General features: G+C 40.7%; 1 protein-coding gene across 9 annotated transcripts in view; it reads left to right on the top strand.

Annotated features, from left to right (window-relative positions):
• ndrg4 (NDRG family member 4) overlaps positions 1-22,335 on the top strand; it is a 279,010-nt gene that overhangs the window by 14,069 nt on the left and 242,606 nt on the right. For 5 of the 9 annotated variants that reach the window (XM_063066692.1, XM_063066695.1, XM_063066689.1 and 2 more), the window contains exon 2: positions 16,877-16,965. In XM_063066692.1, the coding sequence (XP_062922762.1) occupies positions 16,900-16,965 (66 nt within the window). In that variant the 5' untranslated portion in view covers positions 16,877-16,899. Of the gene's footprint in view, positions 1-15,848; positions 15,980-16,629; positions 16,765-16,876; positions 16,966-22,335 lie in introns of those variants that run through there. The other 4 variants (XM_063066686.1, XM_063066688.1, XM_063066691.1 and 1 more) reach the window with 3 other exon arrangements.

A 22,335-nucleotide genomic window follows, 5' to 3' on the forward strand; every position in this document is an offset into this window, starting at 1 on the left:
GGGCAGTGTCTTCACGAGATGGATGACCCCAGCCATTATCAATGCTCTTCAGAGATTATCTACATGGTGTTAGTGGTTACATAACCAGGACTTGTGATATGCATCAGCTGCTCATGCAACCATCCACCACCTGCTCCCCTGGCTTCACGTGATCCTGATCGGAGAATTAAATGGCTGCTACAACTTGCCTACGGGTGACTTGCAGGCTAGTGGAGGAAACTCATGCCTCACACTTCCTTTGGTAGAGACATGTCTCCACCCTACCACCCACACTAAAGAATTTAAGGACTCTTTCAAAAGCAGACTGATTGTAGGCTACAGTGCCATAAATAGATTTGTGGAATTGGAAGTAGCATGTCAGAATGGTTACAGAACTGTTTATAGAATAGAAATGTGTAGGAATAAATGTGGTGTTCAAGTTAACGTACAATCACTAGTAAGATCCTGTGTGGATCAGTACTAGGTACTCTGCTTTCATAATCTGGGCCAATGACTTGGATGAAAAGAGTAATATATTGAAGTTTGCTGACTACTGAGCTGCATCTGAGGACACCATCTGCAAAGAGATAGAGGTACAAATGTTAAATGAGTGGGCAAGAAAATAGCAAAGAGACCTTGATGTGAGATTACATACTTTAATGAAGTTACAAATTTTAAATGATAGAAAATGATCAAGCATTGTCATACAAAAGGGTTCTTGATATTCTGACTCGTGGAACTGAAAGTATACATGTAGCAAACAATGAGGATGGCAAATGGTTTGCTGAACTCAATTGTAAGCAACTGAATTTGTTGTTGAAGTTGCTCAGATGCAAAATTAAATCCAAATCCAACCCATGTTATTTTTTTTCCATAACTGATTTTCAGGCGTTTGCAGGGAAGCAAAAAAGACTTCCAATCCTGCATATATACTGGTATTGAGGAAAATAAGTGGATGCCTGTGGTAATAATAGCTCAATCATACTGACTTTGATAAGGCTTGACTTGGGTTAGATGCTTCATTTGAATGCATGCTCAAATTGGGTAAATATAGTTGGGACTTTAGGCTCTGATCAAACTCCAGTTTTCAGTACAAAAGGATATTTTACCAATGTTTTGTGAGACTATATTTGGAACATTGTGTGCACATATCCTTTATGACAGATATCTTTGCTAGTGTGACATAGATTCACTGGAATGAGTTTGAGATGAGGGCCGTGGATTGACACGTGGAATTATGATGTTATAGCAATTAGTGAAACTTGGCTGCAGGAGGGATAGGACTGGCAGCTTAATATTCCAGGTTTCCGATGTTTCAGATGTGATAGAGGCAGAGGAATGAAAGTTGGGGGGGCGGGTGGTAGCATTGCTTGTCAGGGAAAATGTTACAGCAGTGCTTAGGCAGGACAGATTAGAGGGCTTGTCAACTGAGTCCTTATGGGTGGAGCTGAGAAACAGGAAAGGTATGGCCACATTAGTGGGGTTGTATTATAGACCACCCAATAATCAGCGAGAATTGGAGGAGCAAATCTGCAGAGAGATAGCAGGCAACTGCAGGAAACATAAAGTTGTGGTGGTAGGGAATTTTAATTTTCCACATATTGATTGGAACTCCCATACTGTTAGGGGTCTAGATGGTTTAGAGTTTGTAAAATGTGTTCAGGAAAGTTTTCTAAATCAATATATAGAGGTACCAACTAGAGGGGATGCAATATTGGATGTCTTGTTAGGAAACGAGTTAGGACAAGTGACAGAAGTCTGTGTAGGGAAGCACTTTGGTTCCAGTGATCATAACACCATTAGTTTCAACTTGATCATGGACAAGGATAGATCTGGTCCTAGGGCTGAGGTTCTGAACTGGAAGAAGGCCAAATTTGAAGAAATGAGAAAGGATCTAAAAAGCGTGGATTGGGACAGGTTGTTCTCTGGCAAGGATGTGATCAGTAAGTAGGAAGCCTTCAAAGGAGAAATTTTTAGAATGCAGAGCTTGTATGTTCCTGTCAGGATTAAAGGCAAAGTGAATAGGAATAAAGAACCTTGGTTCTCAAGGGATATTGCAACTCTGATAAAGAAGAAGAGAGAATTGTATGACATGTATAGGAAACAGAGAGTAAATAAGGTGCTTGAGTATAAAAAGTGCAAGAAAGTACTTAAGAAGGAAATCAGGAGGGCTAAAAGAAGGCTAAAAGAGGGCTTGGTAGTCAAAGTGAAGGATAATCCAAAGAGCTTTTACAGGTATATTAAGAGTAAAAGGATTGTAAGGGATAAAATTGGTCTTCTTGAAGATCAGAGTGGTCGGCTATGTGCGGAACCAAAAGAAATGGGGGAGATCTTAAATAGGCTTTTTGCGTCTGTGTTTACTAAGGAAACTAGCATGAAGTCTATGGAATTAAGGGAAACAAGTAGTGAGATCATGGAAACTGTACAGATTGAAAGGGAGGAGGTGCTTGCTGTCTTGAGGCAAATTAAAGTGGATAAATCCCCAGGACTTGACAGGGTATTCCCTTGGGCCTTGAAGGAGACTAGTGTTGAAATTGCAGGGGCCCTGGCAGATATATTTAAAATGTCGGTGTCTACGGCTGAGGTGCCAGAGGATTAGAGAATGGCTCATGTTGTTCCGTTGTTTAAAAAAGGATCGAAAAGTAATCCGGGAAATTATAGGCCAGTAAATTTGACGTCGGTAGCGGATAAGTTATTGGAGGGAGTACTAAGGGACAGAATCTACAAGCATTTGGATAGACAGGGACTTATTAGGGAGAGTCAACATGACTTTGTGCGTGGTAGGTCATGTTTGACCAATCTATTGGAGTTTTTCGAGGAGGTTACCAGGAAAGTGGATGAAGGGAATGCAGTGGATGTTGTCTACATGGACTTCAGTAAGGCCTTTGACAAGGTCCCGCATGGGGGGTTAGTTAGGAAAATTCAGTGCTAGGTATACATGGAGAGGTGGTAAATTGGATTTGACATTGGCTCAATGGAAGAAACCAAAGAGTGGTAGTAGAGAATTGCTTCTCAGAGTGGAGGCCTATGACTGGTGGTGTGCCACAGGGATCAGTGCTGGGTCCATTGTTATTTGTCATCTATATCAATGATCTGGATGATAATGTGGTAAATTGGATCAGCAAATTTGCTGATGATACAAAGCTTGGAGGTGTAGTGGACAGTGAGGAAGGTTTTCAAGGCTTGCAGAGGGACTTGGACCAGCTGGAAAAATGGGCTGAAAAATGGCAGATGGAGTTTAATACAGACAAGTGTGAGGTATTGCACTTTGGAAGGACAAACCAAGGTAGAATATACAGGGTAAATGGTAAGGCACTGAGGAGTGCAGTAGAACAGAGGGATCTGGGAATACAGATACAAAATTCCCTAAAAATGGCGTCACAGGTAGATAGGGTCATAAAGAGAGCTTTTGGTACATTGGCCTTTATTAATCAAAGTATTGAGTATAAGAGCTTGAATGTTATGATGAGGTTGTATAAGGCGTTGGTGAGGCCGAATCTCGAGTATTGTGTTCAGTTTTGGTCACCAAATTACAGGAAGGATATTAATAAGGTTGAAAGAGTGCAGAGAAGGTTTACAAGGATGTTGCCGGGACTTGAGAAACTCAGTTACAGAGAAAGGTTGAATAGATTAGGACTTTATTCCCTGGAGCGTAGAAGAATGAGGGGAGATTTGCTGGAGGTATATAAAATTATGATGGTATAGATAGAGTGAATGCAAGCAGGCTTTTTCCACTGAAGGGGAGAAAAAAACCAGAGGACATGGGTTAAGGGTGAGGGGGGAAAAGTTTAAAGGGAACATTGGGGGGGGCTTCTTCACACAGAGAGTGGTGGGAGTGTGGAATGAGCTGCCGGATGAGGTGGTAAATGTGGGTTCTTTTTTAACATTTAATAATAAATTGGACAGATACATGGATGGGAGGCGTATGGAGGGATATGGTCCGTGTGCAGGTCAGTGGGACTCGGCAAAAAATGGTTTGGCACATCCAAGAAGGGCCAAAAGGCCTGTTTCTGTGCTGTAGTTTTTCTGTGGTTTCTATGGTTTGTACTCCTAGGAGAGAGTAAGTAATGATGGAGCATAGGAGAATGAGAAATACAATACTCTTGGGAGATGGATGTTGTGAGCCAATTCTCTCAGGCTGTAGAAGCCGAGGCTAGAGGGATAGAGACAAAGACTTACTTCTTACAAGGTGGTAAATGTTTGGAATCCTTCAATTGAACTCTCACAGTTCTTTGAATTTATTGATTACATTCAAAACTGAAATTAGTAGATGCTTAGAATCCAACAGGATCTAGGGATATTGGAATTGGATATGAAGTAGACTTGATATGAAGATCAGTCATAATTTGTTGATGGGCTCACAATGACCTGAAAGCTTCTAATTTGTTCTTTTGTGAGGGTAGAGGGCATCTCTTAAAAATACTAAAAGAATCCCAGATCTATCTCAAAGTAACTTGGTTGGTTGTCAGTTTTAGCATTCATTCCGTCCACCGGTATATACTGTGTACACCTATCCACAGGCGAACAGCAGTAATGGTCTAACTATTTTCAGCAGACCTCCCAGACCAGTAACCTCTGTGATCTAGACTTGTGTGGCATTTGTTATTGGAGAACTTGGTTATTTGCAAATTTATTTCAAAATCACATGCCACTCTGACTTATCAATGATTCTTCATTGATCAAGGTCTTGCAGGTCCAACTCATTCTAGGTCTTCATTTCATGGACTGCAGTTATTCAAGAAATTCTGTTATCACCCTGTTTAAGGGTAGTTTCATTTGGTAATAAGTAGTGCTGTTGCTGATCATTCATGAATGAGAAGACTATTGTAGTATGTTTCTTGTTCCCAATTTGGGTAAATTTTTATTTTATTTGACATGATGGTGACCCTTTAATATTTTTGATCCCTGGTATTGGATTTTCCACCATGGATGATTCCTTACTTTGAATCTACCAAACTCCTGAGTAATAATTAAACATATTTTTTAAAAATAGGTCACAATTAATTATCCTTTTTAGTGCTGAGAGAGCCCAAAGGCTTTTTCAAACTGGAAGAAATGTTATCTTATCCTCTGTCCCTATTGATATGACTTCAAAGGAACTTTCTGTTGAAAGAGTTTGATATTATTGGATTATGAAATTATACTACCTACTAGGCTGAAGAAATATCTAATTCTTTGCATTTAGGGGATGGCTCCTGGACACTGCCATATTCAAAAGAAATTAAATGGAATAATGTGGTAATGTATTTCAAAGAACTGTAGTATTGGAACACAGGACACAGCCACTCTAACTTGCTGTTCCCATGTTAGTTCTAACAGGGCTATCCATTTGGTCTGACTCTTCTTGGTGGATAGTCTTGGTGGTGTACCAATGGTTGGAGGTGATTGTCTAACTATATAGACTTTATTTGCAATGACTAACACTGGTGGACTGCACTGGTGTATTACCCACATTGTAGGAAAAATGTCTCTGCCAGAGAGAATGCGGAGGAGATTTGCAAGAATATTGCCTGGAGGACTTGAGTTATTGAGAGAGTGTGATTGGATAACATCAACATAATATGCTGGAGGAACTCAACAGGCTAGGCAGCATTTATGGAGGTCTCAGCCTGAGCACACACCCCTCAGCATCAGCGGCTCCACAGTGGAGAGAGTGGAAAACATCAAGTTCCTTGGAGTGCAGATCTCGGACGATCTCACTCGGTCCAGGAACACCACTGGGATTGCGAAACGGGCCCAGCAGAGATTGCACTTTCTGAGGAAGCTTAAACAAGCATCACTCCCCACTAACATCTTAACTACATTCTACAGAGGCGTGGTTGACAGTGTGCTGACCTTTTGCATCACAACCTGGTACTCCAGCTGCAGTGCTGTCGACAAAAAAGCCTTGCAGAGGGTGGTTAGGGGAGCAGAGAAGGTTATTAGGGTCTCCCTACCTTCTGTCCAAGACCTCTTTCAGAGTTGATGCCTCCAGAAGACACGGTACATCATTAAAGACCCCTCACACCCTCTCCATGAACTGTTTGTTCTTCTGCCATCAGGCAAACGTTATAGGAGCATCAAAACTAAAACCACAAGGCTACTAAACAGCTTCCTCCCACAGGCAGTCAGCTGCTCTACCTGACTCTGCTTTGGACACTTTTAACTTGCACTGGACACTTATAACTTGATTTTAACTGACATGTGGCTGTTGTGTTTTACTATTTATTGTTATGTTTATTATTTAGTGTTGCGTTTGTTATGTTATGATTGCACTGCTCCTGGGAAACGCTGTCTCATTCTGCCCTGCAGAGCTGATGTACGGTTAGAATGACAATAAAGTTCTTTGAATCTTTTGAATCTTGAATCTTGAGTAAATGGTCGACATCTTGGGCTGAGACCCTTCATCAGGACTGGAGAAAAATAGATGAGAAGTCAGAGTAAGAAAGTGATGGGAGGGGAGGAAGAAGTACAAGGGAGTAGGTGATAGGTGAAACCGGGAAAGGGAGAGGGGTGAAATAAACAGCTGGGAAGTGGATTGGTGAAAGAGATACAGGGCTGCAGAAGGGGGAATCTGATAGGAGAGGACAGAAGGCCATGGAAGAAAGGGAAGGGGAGGAGCACTAGAGGGAGGTGATGGGCAAATAAGGAGATAAGGTTAGAGAGGGAAATCAGAATGGTGAAGGGGGTGGGGCAATTGCTAGAAGTTTGAGAAATTAATGTTCGTGCCATCAGGTTAGAGGCTAGCCTGACAAACTATAAAGTGTTGCTCCTCCCACCTGAGTGTGGCCTCATCGTGACAGTAGAGGAGGCTATGGACTGACATCGGAATGGGAAGTAGAATTTCAGTTGCCTGTTTTTTGCCTTTTTCAAGTCCAATAAGGATCAGAAGATCTCCAGTCCACAGACTACAGAACCTGCAGTCTCCAATGCCGGCAGCCACAGATGTCCCTAGACAGTTATTTCTGTTGCTGACCTCAGTGGTTCTATCAACCCCAAGCAGCTTCAGAACTCGGATTCTATTGCCATCAATGCAGGTTCCAGTGACCTCGGACATCTCCAAAATACCGATTGCATAACCTCCAACTCCAGCCTTGACCTCCGGGCTGGGTCTTCATGCACAGCTGCTGGGACTCCTGTCTCCCCTTTTCCCACCACCACTCTGCAATTCTGTCTCCCTCAGGTCCCACTGCCAGCTCTTGGGCCTTCGGAGACTCCACCTTCCTCTCACCCCACCATCCCTGAACACTGAAAACCTCCTTTCCCCTCAGACACTACCAACCCCTTTCCTCCCTCCGATCCTAGCTCTCATCCATGCCGGGTCTTCACCATTCCCTCCAACCTTCCCCTCCCTGAGGAAGAAGATTCAGTCCTCAGTAAGGGCCTCACCTTTATCAACCATTCCTTCTGACCCTACCTCTCTGAGGAAGAACATTCAGTCCTCAGTAAGGGCCTCACTTTTGTGCCCACACCTCAGTGAGTTCTGTGCCTGCCACAACACTGATCTCTTCTTCTGCCGCCTCCGTCTCTGAGCCTGTTTCTTTGGCAAGGAATCTCCAGCCCACACCGATAACCCTTTCTCCTTCAACCCTCCTCTTCTTGCACACCCCACCCTGGTCTTCTGCCTGCCCTGGACCTTTTCATTGACAACTGCCAAAGGAACATTGACTTTAATAGTCCTCTCTCCTATTCCAATCTCACCCTTCCGATCGCTCTGCTCTCCATTCCCTCTGCACTAATCTTAACCTCACCATCAAACCCGCTGATAAGGTTGATGCTGTAGTCATCTGGCGTACTGACCTCTACCTTGCTGAGGCCCAGTGCCAACTCTCAGGCACCTCCTCTAACTTACCCCTAGAACAGAACCCCACTAAGGAACACCAGGTCATCGTCTTCCACACCGTCACCAACCTTATTGACTCTGGGGATCCCCTATCCACTGCCACCAACCTCATTGTTCCCGAACCCTGCACCTCCCGTTTCTACCTCCTACCCAAGATCCACAAACCTGCCTCTCTAGGTAGACCAATATTTTCAGTTTGTTCCTGTCCCAGTGCACTTGTATCTGCATACCTGGACTCTGTTTTATCCTCCTGGTTCAGTCCCTGCCTACCTACATCTGCGACACTTCACACACTCTGGATCTTTTCAATGATTTCAAGCTCCCTGGCCCCGATTGTCTTATTTTCACTGTGGATATCCAACCCCTATATCCAAGCCTCCATCCCCATCAGGACAGCCTCAAAGCTCTCTGCTTTTTTCTGAGACGATAACATTGATGAATTTAAAGTTGCTGACCTCTCCATCTCTGATTCCCAATGAGGTCTGTGTCATGGACCTCCTGTTTTCTCCTGAAGTCAATAACAGTGGACAACAAATTTTTTTCAGAAGTGTTGCTTCGTTAGAATTGTTATTTGTTTATTTGTTGACCACTTGAAGCTGAACACAACTATAATTTTGGACTACTTGTATCGTGTAGGATTTGGAGAAGTAAGAAATAAACTTTTATTCAATATAATATGTTTAATTGAATAATGTTGCTGACGCTTTGCAATAATTGATTAATGTTGCTGATGCTTTGCAATAGTTCACCTAAGCTAAAAATGTTTTATTGATGATTTTCATTTGTGCTCAGTGTCTGGGGCTTCTCCTTAAGTGTCCAACAGTAGTCAGCTAGTATTGATGGATTCCAGTTGTCCTGATACCATTTCTCGATGACTGTAATGTTCTGGTGAAGCCTTTCACCCTGCTCGTCACTGACAGTGCCAAGATTTGCAGGGAAGAAGTCTAAATGGGAATGCAGAAAATGAACCTTTAGTGGCGTGTTGCACTTCATGGTTTTGTATGCTTAAAACATGTTGACAACCAGCTGCATGTAGTTTGGTGCTCTGTAGTTGCCAAGAAAAATTTCAACAACATCCTTAAATGGCTTCCATGTGATTTTCTCCGGTCCCGCTGGAAGTTCTTCAAATTGTCTGTCACTGATGACCTGTTTGATTTGTGGGCCAACAAAAATGGCATCCTTAGTTTTGGCATCAGTTATTCTGACTTAAGTTATGAATTGAAGTAACAAATATAGGTGATTTTGAAACAATAGTGCATAATAGGGGAATTTCATGGTGACTTTCACGGTCAGCAGCCCAAAATCCACAAGATGTAGCCAAAAGTATTCAGGAAGCAAAATCTTTGTTGTCCTGTGCAATCAGTTCCTTGGTCTTGCTGACATTGAGTGAGAGGTTGTTGTTCTGGCACCACTCAGCCAAATTTTCAATCTCCCTCCTTTGTGCTGATTCGTCACCACCTTTGATTCAGCCAACGACAGTGGTGTTGTCTCAGCAAACTTAAGACCATAAGACAAAGGAGCAGAAATAGGTCATTCGGCCGATCGAGTCTGCGCTGCCATTTTATCATGAGCTGATCCATTCTCCCATTTAGTCCCACTCCCCCGCCTTCTCACCATAACCTTTGATGCCCTGGCTACTCAGATACCTATCAATCTCTGCCTTAAATACACCCAACGACTTGGCCTCCACTGCTGCCCGTGGCAACAAATTCCATAGATTCACCACCCTCTGACTAAATAAACTTCTTCACATTTCTGTTCTGAATGGGTGCCCTTCAATCCTTAAGTCATGCCCTCTCGTACTACACTCCCCCATCATGGGAAACAACTTTGCCACATCCACTCTGTCCATGCCTTTCAACATTTGAAATGTTTCTATGAGGTCTCCTCTCATTCTTCTAAACTCCAAGGAATGCAGTCCAAGAGCAGACAAATGTTTCTCATATGTTAACCCTCTCATTCCCAGAATCATTCCGGTGAATCTTCTCTGTACCCTCTCTAGCGTCAGCACATCTTTTCTTAAATAAGGAGACCAAAACTGCTCACAGTACTCCAAGTGAGGTCTCACCAGCGCCTTATGGAGTCTCAACATCACATCCCTGCACCTGTACTGTATTCCTCCAGAAATGAATGCCAACATTGCATTCGCCTTCTTCACCACCGACTCAACCTGGAGGTTAACCTTAAGGGTATCCTGTACGAGGACTCCCAAGTCTCGTTGCATCTCAGAACTTTGAATTTTTTCCCCATTTAGATAATAGTCTGCCTGTTTATTTCTTCCACCAAAGTGCATAACCATACACTTTCCAAAATTGTATTTCATTTGCCACTTCTTTGCCCATTCTTCCAATCTATCCAAGTCTCTCTGCAGACTCTCCATTTCCTCAGCACTACCGGCCCTCCACCTATCTTCGTATCGTCAGCAAACTTAGCCACAAAGCCATCTATTCCATAATCCAAATCGTTGATGTACAATGTAACGAATATTGCATTGGAACTGTACTTAGCGTAAATGTAGAGCAGGATGCTAAGCACACAGCCTTGTAATGCAACTGTGCTGATAGAAATTGTGGAGGAGATGTTGTCAGTCTGAATTGATTGGGCTCTGCAAGTGAGGAAATCAATGATCCAACTGCATGAGGGGGTATTAAGGCCAGGGTCTTGGAGCTTATTGATTAGTTTTTAGAGGATAATGGTATTGAAGGCTGAGCTGTAGTTGATAAAGAGCATACTATGATTTGCATCTTAGCTGTCCAGATGTTCCAGGTTGAATGAAATGTCATTTGCTGTGGACCTGTTGTGACGGTAGGTAAATTGGAGTGGATCCAATTCACTTCTTGGGCAGGAGTTGATGTGTTTCATCACCAACCTCTCAAAACACTTCATCACAGTGCATGTAAGTGCAACTGGATGATGGTTGTTAAGGCAGATTAGCATGTTCTTCTTATTCATCGGTGCAATTGAAGCCTACTTGAAGCAGGTATGTACCTCAGACTGCTGAAGCAAGAGGTATGGTGAAAATGGATAAAATCCTTTCAGACACGTGCAGTCAGACACTTAACTAGACAAGGTATAGCAGGATACGGATCTAGTGCAGGTAAAAAAGGATTAGGGCAGCACAGTAGTTTAGTGGTTAACACAACACTTTACAGTACTGGCAGCCCGGGTTTACTACCTGCCGCTGCCTGTGAGGAGTTTGTATGTTCTACTTGTGACCGTATGAATGCTGAGTGCCGCCATTTCCTCCCACAGTCCTCGTACAGGATACACAGTCCAGTTTACCAACTCGTACAGGATACACAGTCCTCGTACAGGATACACAGTCCAGTTTACCAACTCGTACAGGATACACAGTCCTCGTACAGGATACACAGTCCAGTTTACCAACTCGTACAGGATACACAGTCCTCGTACAGGATACACAGTCCAGTTTACCAACTCGTACAGGATACACAGTCCTCGTACAGGATACACAGTCCAGTTTACCAACTTGTACAGGATACACAGTCCAGTTTACCAACTCGTACAGGATACACAGTCCTCGTACAGGATACACAGTCCAGTTTACCAACTCGTACAGGATACACAGTCCAGTTTACCAACTCGTACAGGATACACAGTCCTCGTACAGGATACACAGTCCAGTTTACCAACTTGTACAGGATACACAGTCCAGTTTACCAACTCGTACAGGATACACAGTCCTCGTACAGGATACACAGTCCAGTTTACCAACTCGTACAGGATACACAGTCCTCGTACAGGATACACAGTCCAGTTTACCAACCCGTACAGGATACACAGTCCTCGTACGGGATACACAGTCCTCGTATAGGATACACAGTCCTCGTACAGGATACACAGTCCAGTTTACCAATTCGTACAGGATACACAGTCCAGTTTACCAACTCGTACAGGATACACAGTCCTCGTACAGGATACACAGTCCAGTTTACCAACTCGTATAGGATACACAGTCCTCGTATAGGATACACAGTCCAGTTTACCAACTCGTACAGGATACACAGTCCAGTTTACCAACTCGTACAGGATACACAGTCCAGTTTACCAACCCGTACAGGATACACAGTCCTCGTACAGGATACACAGTCCAGTTTACCAACTCGTATAGGATACACAGTCCTCGTACAGGATACACAGTCCAGTTTACCAACCCGTACAGGATACACAGTCCTCGTACAGGATACACAGTCCAGTTTACCAACTTGTACAGGATACACAGTCCAGTTTACCAACTCGTACAGGACACACAGTCCTCGTACAGGATACACAGTCCAGTTTACCAACTCGTATAGGATACACAGTCCTCGTACAGGATACACAGTCCAGTTTACCAACCCGTACAAGATACACAGTCCTCGTACAGGATACACAGTCCAGTTTACCAACTTGTACAGGATACACAGTCCAGTTTACCAACTCGTACAGGATACACAGTCCTCGTACAGGATACACAGTCCAGTTTACCAACTCGTACAGGATACACAGTCCTCGTACAGGATACACAGTCCAGTTTACCAACTTGTACAGGATACACAGTCCAGTTTACCAACTCGTACAGGATACGCAGTCCTCGTACAGGATACACAGTCCAGTTTACCAACTCGTATAGGATACACAGTCCTTGTACAGGATACACAGTCCAGTTTACCAACTCGTACAGGATACACAGTCCAGTTTACCAACTCGTACAGGATACACAGTCCTGTTTACCAACTCGTACAGGATACACAGTCCAGTTTACCAACTCGTACAGGATACACAGTCCAGTTTACCAACCCGTACAGGATACACAGTCCTCGTACAGGATACACAGTCCAGTTTACCAACTCGTATAGGATACACAGTCCTCGTACAGGATACACAGTCCTCGTACAGGATACACAGTCCTCGTACAGGATACACAGTCCAGTTTACCGACTCGTACAGGATACACAGTCCTCGTACAGGATACACAGTCCAGTTTACCAACTCGTACAGGATACACAGTCCTCGTACAGGATACCCTTAAGGTTAATTGGCTGTCCTGTGGGATTAAATCGGGTGATAGCAGGACAGCGCAGCTCAAAGGGCCGAGAGAGCCTATTCTGTCTTGTAACTCATAAATAATGAGCAATAAAAATGCCAGCATGGACATGGACGGCCACAGGGCTCATTTTCGTGCTGTATGCCACTATGGCATTTGTGAAAGCTGTAAGAATTGAATTAGTATACAGAGAGATGATTAAGTGTTGTATAATTTACGGGACTTGATAAATAACCAGGCAGATGAAAATTGTTCACCAATTTATCGATCAGAAATAGAATGTTAGACCATAAGACATTGTTCACTGACTTCTTGCCATTATTTTTCCGATAAACTGCATGATGAGTTCATGTATTGCCTTTGACTTTAACTCTGTGTTTTTACTGCTTTTTCAGTGAGGTAAGGCCTGCTTGCCATTTTTCTCCAAGTTTTTGTTCTTTGAGCCATTAAGTAAAGGCATCCGTTAGTCTCCAGGGCGTAGGCCTGGGCAAGGTTGTATGGAAGACCAGCAGCTTCCCATGCTGCAAGTCTCCACGACACCAATGTTGTCCAAGGGAAGGGCATTAGGACCCATCGAGCTTGGCACCAGTGTCGTCGCAGAGCAATGTGTGATTAAGTGCCTTGCTCAAGGACACAACACGTTGCCTCGGCTGGGGCTCAAACTCACGTCCTTCAGGTCGCTAATCCAATGCCTTAACCACTTGGCCACGTGCCCACACCGGTTAAAGGTTGTGCAAAAACACTCTGGGTTAAACTTTGAGTTTGGCATTTCCACTGAGAAGTGTTTATTTCCCTATTCAAACAAATGCATTGATTGACTACCAAATCAAGGGATACAGAACATCACTGATATTTTGCATTGGTATACATTGATGATCTTCAACTTCTTGACTTAACTTTTAGACTTAAGGATTGATGTGATGGTGTATTTGGGATGGAAGTGTATGAGAGGCAAAAAATTCAAATAGAAGTGCCTTTAAAGATGGGTGTGATTTGTTCAGTTTTAAAGGAGACGTTCCTTTGTGCGTTGAACCTGATCTGATTTGTTTATGCACAGACTACCATGAGAGAGGTTAAACTGCTCAGTTAGTCATTGCACCTTACTGATTGCTTTGCAAAAAATGTAGAACTGTAATAATACCGGTCTCGAAGTCCAGAATGCTTTTTCCTGAGCATTTACCTAAATAAGCAATGAAAGAACCTCTGGAGTGACTGGTCAGTGAGGGATCACCATGGGGAGCAGCATAGTTCACTCATTCTCTAGCTGTACTGCTGCTAGTGTCCTGAAACTAGTCACTGGGAGATGTGAGAGAGCTCTCCAGTGACACCCTTCTCCTTGACTTGAAACAAGGGGCTTAATTTTTGCAGTGCCTTCTGTTGGCTCCTGTCAGATCTCCTGTTTCTAAGCTTCATACTTGCAATATGTGGCTCTACGTTACTTCAACTGACACCTACCCCTCTTGTTGATATGGATTGTCATGTCTGGAATGGTTATAACAACATCTAGCCTCTTGCAGTGGAAACTCTAAAGTGTTTATCCGGGCTGCTCCGGAGTTTGGATCTGAGCAATCAGTTTTGCTTTGGAATGCTGTTGCTGTTGTTCATGTCAAATGTTTGCATGATTTTGAATTTTTTTCTCTTTCTCTTGCGCATCACGTGTGGGTCTTTTATTTTTAATCTTTTTTTTTCTTTAATTGTGTCCTCTCACGTTTCTTGCCTCGTGGCTACCTGTGAGCAAGCAAATCTCGAGGTTGTATAATTGATACATTGTTTGATCATAACTGAATCTTGAATCAAGTAAGTAGGTCAGGCATGTAGCTAGGGTTAAATCTTGACTTTTTTTTCAACCCTCCAAACTGAGGAACCAAATTGACGAGAGCTCTAAGAGAAGCATTCACAAAATGAGTGGGGGAGGAAAAACACAAACTCAATTTACTAGACCACTTTCACGCCAATGAAAGTTAGCTGTTGCTATGGTGATGGTTCACACATCATTCAGTTTGTCAGCAGCACATTGCTGCAATTGCTAAGGTGTAAAAATGCTCTTTAATTTGTTCCCATATAATTTTGGTGACACATAAAACTCCTCCACTGCTTTGCCACTTTGATGTGAATTACTTGTACACTTTCCATCCCATACTCACTAAATCTTCCAAGTCACTGGAAGTAAAACGTTCTACTACTGGTGGATTTCATTGTACTTCAGGTATGATTAACTCCACAATGCACCAGTGTGTTAAATTGAAAATAGAACAGCTTGGTATTTGTTTACATCAGATTCATTTTCTGACGGTATTACTTCCTCCATATGAACTGTAAGATAAAAGCGGGATCTCCCAGTGGCTCACCCACTTCAATTCTACTTCCCATTCCCTTTCCAACACATCAGTCCATGGCCCCCTCTTCTGGGTTGGTTACTCACATTCAGGTTGGTGGAGCAACACCTTATATTCCATCTGGGTAGCCTCCAACCTGATGGCATGAACATTGATTTCTAAAACTCGGTAATTACCCCTCACCCCCTTCACCATTCCCATTCCCATTTCCCTCCTTCACCTGACCTGTCCATCACCTTCCTCTGGTGCTCCTCCCCCTTCCCTTTCTTCCATGGTCATCTTCCCGCTCCTGTCAGATTCCCTCTTCTCCAACCTTTTATTTCTTTCAACTATCAGCTTATTTACTTCCCTTCTCCCAGTATTACCAAACACCTACAAGAGAAAATCTGCAGATGCGGAAACAAAAGTACAGTTGACGTTTCAGGCTGAAACCCTTCAGCAGGATTGAGTCTCAGCCCGAAGTGTTGACTGTACTTTTTCCATAGATGCTGCCTAGCCTGCTGAGTTCCTCCAGCATTTTGTGTGTGTTGCTTCACATATCACCTACCACCTTGCAGTTCTTCCTCCCCTACCCCTTCCTTCTTGCTCTAACTTCACATCTTTTTTTTCCAGTCCTGATGAAAGTTTTTGGCCCAAATCATCAATTGTTTACTCTTTTCCATAGATGCTGCCTGACCTGCTGAGTTCCTTCAGCCTTTTGTGTGTGTTGCTTGGATTTCCAGCATCTGCATGCTTTCTTGTCGTTTTACACTAAAGCCTTGTTTTTACTACCAGAAGAATGTACAGTAAATGCTTGTAAGTATGGATGCCCATTTAGTTGACTTGAAAGCTCTGAAGATGATATCTATAGGCCCATAAATAGTTCACCTTCAAATTAATTGTTATTCAATGGTATAAATGTCTTCTGCCAAATGTATTCTGTTCTTCGAGACCAGAGTGCACAACACAGTACATATAACTCTCACAACAACATATAAGCTAATATTACCCCAAATGCATTAAAAAATAATAAACATATATTCCAGACGATTGACCATTACCATAAAGTGCATTTACTTCACAAGTTTAAAAGTAAGCGGTATAACACTACTGGCGCTTCATATGTGATGAGAACTGGGAGGGGGTTCAGTAGTCTTGTGGCCTGGGGGAAGAAGCTGTTTCCGATTCTAACGGACCTTGTTCTAATGCTTGCTCACCTCTCAGGATGCAGTTTTGGAATTGAGTTTTCTTTTGCAATAGTAGAATGGTGTATCGTATTTTTTTTATCGTATTTGATGTACATCAAATGGGCAGTATAAATTAACTTGCCACATAAATCATTTTGACATGAAGCTTTGACCTTCCCTTTAAATATTATTTGCCTTAATCTTGGGATGATTTTCCCCTTTAAGGCATGGACAGTGTATCAGTCTAGCTGCCCTGTCACTGTAACACATTGCAGGTTCCACCTATTGGTTAACTGGGCAGGCACTCCAGAGTTGGAGCCGTGGAGAAACTGTTCCCTAGCTTCCTCTTTCTCCTTAACAATTCTGCAATTCATTCACAAGTGAGAAATATGGGAAAGCACCACATTTTAAAGGGTTAGTCTTGTAGGGATCCTGATTTTCTGTTGATTTTCAAAAAGGAAGGGGCCTGCTAAATAATCAGCAAGTATCCTAGTTTGTGTCTGGTAATGTTGCTCTGTTGTTGCAGGATTTGACTGGCACCGATTGGAAATGGCTGGCCTGCAAGAGATCCGAATGACAGAGGAAAAGCCTCTGCTCCGGGAGCAGATGTCAATGGTGAGTCATTGTAGGATATGATTTTAAAAACAAATATTTCAATAGCTGTAAGATGGGCCGCTTTGCTGAGAGTCGTCAGTGCTTGCAAGTGTTGTCAATAACTGATTTATGATATTGAATCCTTTCCCTAGAGCTTTTTAGAGCTTGTCTGTTAATTATAATCCTCATCCATCCTAATTAATGCAAGTCCACATCTGTCTGACCGATTGTTTTAAGAATGCTTGCTTTATTCTTGCCCTAGTTTCCATCAATACAGCTCCAGACTGCTGTACTGGTGAACTTGAGAATTTAAATTCGTTTTGTTAAAGGAGGCAAGGAATTTTAATCTGTTGTCAGTTTTTAAAAATGATATTGTAAAAATCCATTTGGCTTACTTCAGTCTTTCTGACCCACCCTGTCTATTTTGGTACGCAGGTAACTTCATTCTTTTTTATATTGTGCCTGAACCTTAATTGTTCTCTGGGCCAGCCTATCAATTTTGCTCATTTACAGGGCAATGTTAGATTAATCCTGACCTTGCTCCTTCTGTGGTGGAAATGTTACCTGCCACTCATCAACAGTGACCTTTAGATCATGTTCTGTGTTGACACTGTCTGCTTTATTATGAGACCCAGTTTGGGGTGGTACTGATTTCTTTGGAATCCCACTGAATAGCAGGACAAGGCCATTAGTAAAGCAGCTGAATATTGTTGGATTGAAGACCCATGGAGAATTCCTGTCATAATGCTTAAAACTTTTACTTCTTTCCCACAATCACTTTTTCCTGCGTCTTGCCTGACTTCAGTTAGTGCATTGATTTACCGTTACAACTTTTGTTTTCTGTTTTTGTCCCCATTCGTTGTAATGCTGCCTTTGTGTCAAGGGCAACAATTACTCCCTATTTTTTATATATGTGATGGCTGAATCAAGGCCTGAGAAGAGAAATTAGTATGAATGTTTGCAATTAAGGAGAAGAGTTAGTGCCCCCACATAGGCACAATGGACCAAGTAGGCTCTTTATGATTGCTGTAATTAGTTTTGGGTTAGAGCTTCAGACCAACTGTGGTGAGGGATTTCTTGGAGCCAGTGGCCTCATTGGTGGAGAAAAGTAGGTGACGGAACAGGTGTTGGTGAGATGTGATGGAAATAGAAAATTTCAGGAAGCAGTGAATCATTTCAATGAGATTTTTCAAGCATTTAATTTTAGTTGTATTTCTTTTTATCAGTAGAGTACATGAAATTACTCTTTAACTGCAATTAGTCTTTAACTGCAACATTAGTAATATTGCTAAGGATATGTCATTGAATCCAAGAAAATAGAGGTGCAGATGATGCCGTGAGTATCTATTTAACAGCCAAGCTCGTTCTGTTCTTTGTCCTTTGGTCCTAAGATCTTCATTATCCTCTCCCACACATTCCTTTCTAAAATATAAATACCATGTTCTTTTTAATCACAAAGATTAAAGCAATTCCTTTCCATTTGTAAATATCTTCTTAAGCAACTGTAAATGCTGAAGTCAAATCCCAGGATGTTGTGTTTGGTCAGTATGTGTTGACCCTCACCAAGAGATAAAATTTCCAATATAATAATTGTAAAATAAATCTAGAGAGCTGCTCTGTCTATCTGTGTAAAAATATTGGCTCAGAGTTTCTTGGGTTCCTGTGCCAAGAATGCAGTATGAACTGAGGTATTGAGTGTACAAATGGGTGAGAGAGCTGTTGTGCTAACTTCTGGTTTCTTTCTTTCTTTCTTTTCTTTTTCAATCTTTTTATTAATTTCAAAGTATAGAAACAAAACATAGTAATAATACAAATAGTAGGAGAAATATTGTTACATTTGGGAAAAGTAATTATAAAATCAAATAGTGTAAGTTAACAAAGCTCCCAATCATGTGGAACTGACAACGGATAATACAAATCAAAAAAAACTGAAAAAAAAACATGAAAAAGAAAAAAACAAAACCAAAAAAAAAGCAAACCCCATCCCCAAAGAAAAACAGAATTAATCAACTAATCTAAAAGACTTGGGCAAAACTAACAACTTAAAAATGGAAAAGAAGAAAACCTCAGCGTCGACGACTCCATTCCCCTCCAACAACAATACAGAGAGATAAAACAAGTTTGGAAATGATCAAATTACATCAAGTGAAAATGCTGACTGAATGGCCTCTAAGTTTTTTCAAACTTAATGGAAGGGTCATAAACTGCACTTCTAATTTTCTCCAAATTCAAACACAATATAGTTTGTGAAAACCAATGAAATACCTTAGGAGGGTTAATCTCTTTCCAATTCAACAAAATGGACCTTCTAGCCATTAAAGTAAGAAATGCAATCATCCTTCGTGATGAAGAGGTTAAATTATTTAAGTCTATCATTGGTAGTCCAAAGATAGCAGTAATTGGATGAGGTTGTAAGTCTATGTTTAGGACCGTTGAAATAATATCAAAAATATCTTTCCAATATTTCTCCAACAAGGGACATGACCAAAACATGTGGGTTAAAGAAGCTATCTCGGAATGACATCTGTCACATATTGGATTAATATAAGAGTAATAACGAGATAGTTTATCTTTGGACATATGAGTCCTGTGCACTACTTTAAATTGTATCAACCTATGCTTAGCACATACAGAGGATGAATTCACCAACTGAAGAATTTTTTCCCATTTTTCAGTCGGTATATTAATCTCAAGTTCTCTTTCCCAGTCAGCTTTAATTTTATTAGAAGCATCAGGACATAGATTCATAATTATATTATATATAATTGCTACTACACTTTTCTGAGAGAGATTTAAATCTAAGATTTTTTCCAAAGTGTCCATTGGATATGGGTGTGGAAAATTAGGGGAAACAGTAATTAAAAAGTTTCTAATCTGTAGATATCTAAAAAAGTGAGATCTGGGTAAGTTATATTTATTAGAGAGTTGATCAAAAGACATAAAACAGTTATCCAAGAATAAATCGCGAAAAGATATTATACCTTTGGTTTTCCAATCAAAGTAAGCTTGATCCATAGTGGAAGGTTTTTAAAGAAAATTTGATATAATGGGACTTGCTAGAATAAATTGATTAAACCCAAAAAATCTTCGGAATTGAAACCATATATGTAAAGTATGCTTAACTATTGGGTTATTCATTTGTTTATATAATCTAAAAGAAGTAAAAGGAAGTGAAGTTCCTAAAACCGAACCCAAGGAAAACCCTTGTAATGAATTAGGTTCAAGATTTACCCAATGAGGGTTTAAAGATACGTCCAAATCTCGTAACCAAAATTTTAAATATCGAATATTAATTGCCCAGTAATAAAATCTAAAACTTGGAAGGGCAAGCCCCCCCTCCTTTCTAGATTTCTGTAGATACCTTTTACCTAACCTAGGATTTTTATTCTGCCAAATATATGAGGAAATTTTTGAATCTACGTTATCAAAAAAAGATTTTGGGATGAAAATTGGAACCAATTGGAATATATACAAAAATTTGGGCAAAATGATCATCTTAATAGCATTAATCCGACCAATCAAAGACAAAGAGATTGGCGACCATTTGGTAAATAAAAGTTTAAGCTGATCAATTAAAGGTAAAAAATTAGCTTTAAATAAATCTTCATATTTTTTCGTAATTGTTATCCCTAAATATATAAATGAATCAGTAACCAATTTAAATGGTAAACATCCATAAATAGGTACATGCTTATTTAAGGGGAATAATTCACTCTTATTAAGATTCAATTTGTAACCAGAGAAGTTACTAAATTGAGCTAACAGATCTAAGATAGCAGGAATTGACTTCTCCGGGTTAGAGATGTATAACAACAAATCATCTGCATATAATGATAATTTATGTATTTCGTTTCCACGGGTAATACCAACAATATTTGGCGAGTCACGAATAGCAATTGCTAAAGGTTCAAGAGCAATATTAAATAGTAAAGGACTAAGAGGGCAACCTCGCCTAGTGCCACAAAAAAGACGAAAAAAAGGAGATCTATAATTATTTGTACAAACCGAGGCTACCGGGGAGTAATATAACAATTTAATCCAAGATATAAATGTCAAATTAAAATTAAATTTCTCAAGAATATTAAATAAATAAGGCCAATCAATTCTGTCAAAGGCTTTCTCAGCATCTAAAGAGATAATTCATTCTGGGGTAGTAAATGAGGGGGTGTAAACAATATTCATTAACCTCCTAATATTAAAGGATGAATAGCGATTTTTAATAAATCCGGTTTGATCCATAGAAATAATTTGAGGTAACACCTTCTCCAGTCTAGTTGCTAGAATTTTTGAAAAAATTTTAGAGTCTACATTCAGAAGAGATATCGGTCTGTATGATGCACAATCAGTAGGATCTTTATTCTTCTTAAGAATTAAGGAAATAGAGGCTTCGTAAAACGATTGTGGTAATTTACCTAAACTGATTGCTTCCTTGAATATTCTAGACAACTTAGAAGAAAGAATGGAGGAAAAAAATTTTTAAAATTCCACTGTAAACCCATCCGGACCGGGTGCTTTACCGAAATTCAATGATGAGATTGCAGTTATTATTTCTTCCTCTGAAATGGAAGTTTCTAATGATAGGGACTCTTCGGTTGATAATTTCGGAAAACTCAATTTACCTAAAAAATCATGCATGAAATTAGAATCATGAGGAGAATCAGAGTGATATAGAAAGGTATAAAATTCTTGAAAGGTTTGGTTTATCCCAACATGATCAACTGTGAAAGTATCATCCTGTTTGCAAATCTTAGTAATTTGACGTTTAACTGAATCAAATTTCAATTGGTTGGCCAGTAATTTACACGATTTATCGCTATGAATATAAAAATCACTTCTAGTTCTCATTAATTGATTTTCGATCGAGGATGTTAATAATAAGCTATGTTCCAATTGGTGTTCAACTCTGTGTTTGTACAGCTCCTTACTGGGAGAAATAGCATATTTTTTATCGACTTCTTTAATTTTATCAACCAACAAAAGTATTTAATTGTTAACACGTCTTTTCAAACCGGCCGAATAGGAAATAATCTGACCACGGATATAAGCTTTAAAGGCGTCCCAAACAGTTCCATTGGAAACTTCTTCCGTAGTATTAGTTGAAAAGAAGAAATCAGTCTGCTCCTTTATAAATTTGACAAAGTCCTGATCTTGAAGCAAAATAGGGTTAAATCGCCATTGTCTGCTAGTACAAGAGGTGTCCATTAACTTGATGGAAAGTTTCATTGGAGCATGATCTGAAATAACAATACTGTCATAATTACAATCAACTACATATGGAATCAAATGAGAGTCAATCAAGAAATAATCAATTCGAGAAAAAGAACGATGAACATGTGAAAAAAAGGAGAATTCCTTATCATTTGGATGTAGAATTCTCCAAATTTCTGAAAT

The sequence above is a fragment of the Mobula hypostoma genome, chromosome 14 (genome assembly GCF_963921235.1).
Source record: "Mobula hypostoma chromosome 14, sMobHyp1.1, whole genome shotgun sequence".
Lineage (NCBI taxonomy): Eukaryota > Metazoa > Chordata > Chondrichthyes > Myliobatiformes > Myliobatidae > Mobula > Mobula hypostoma.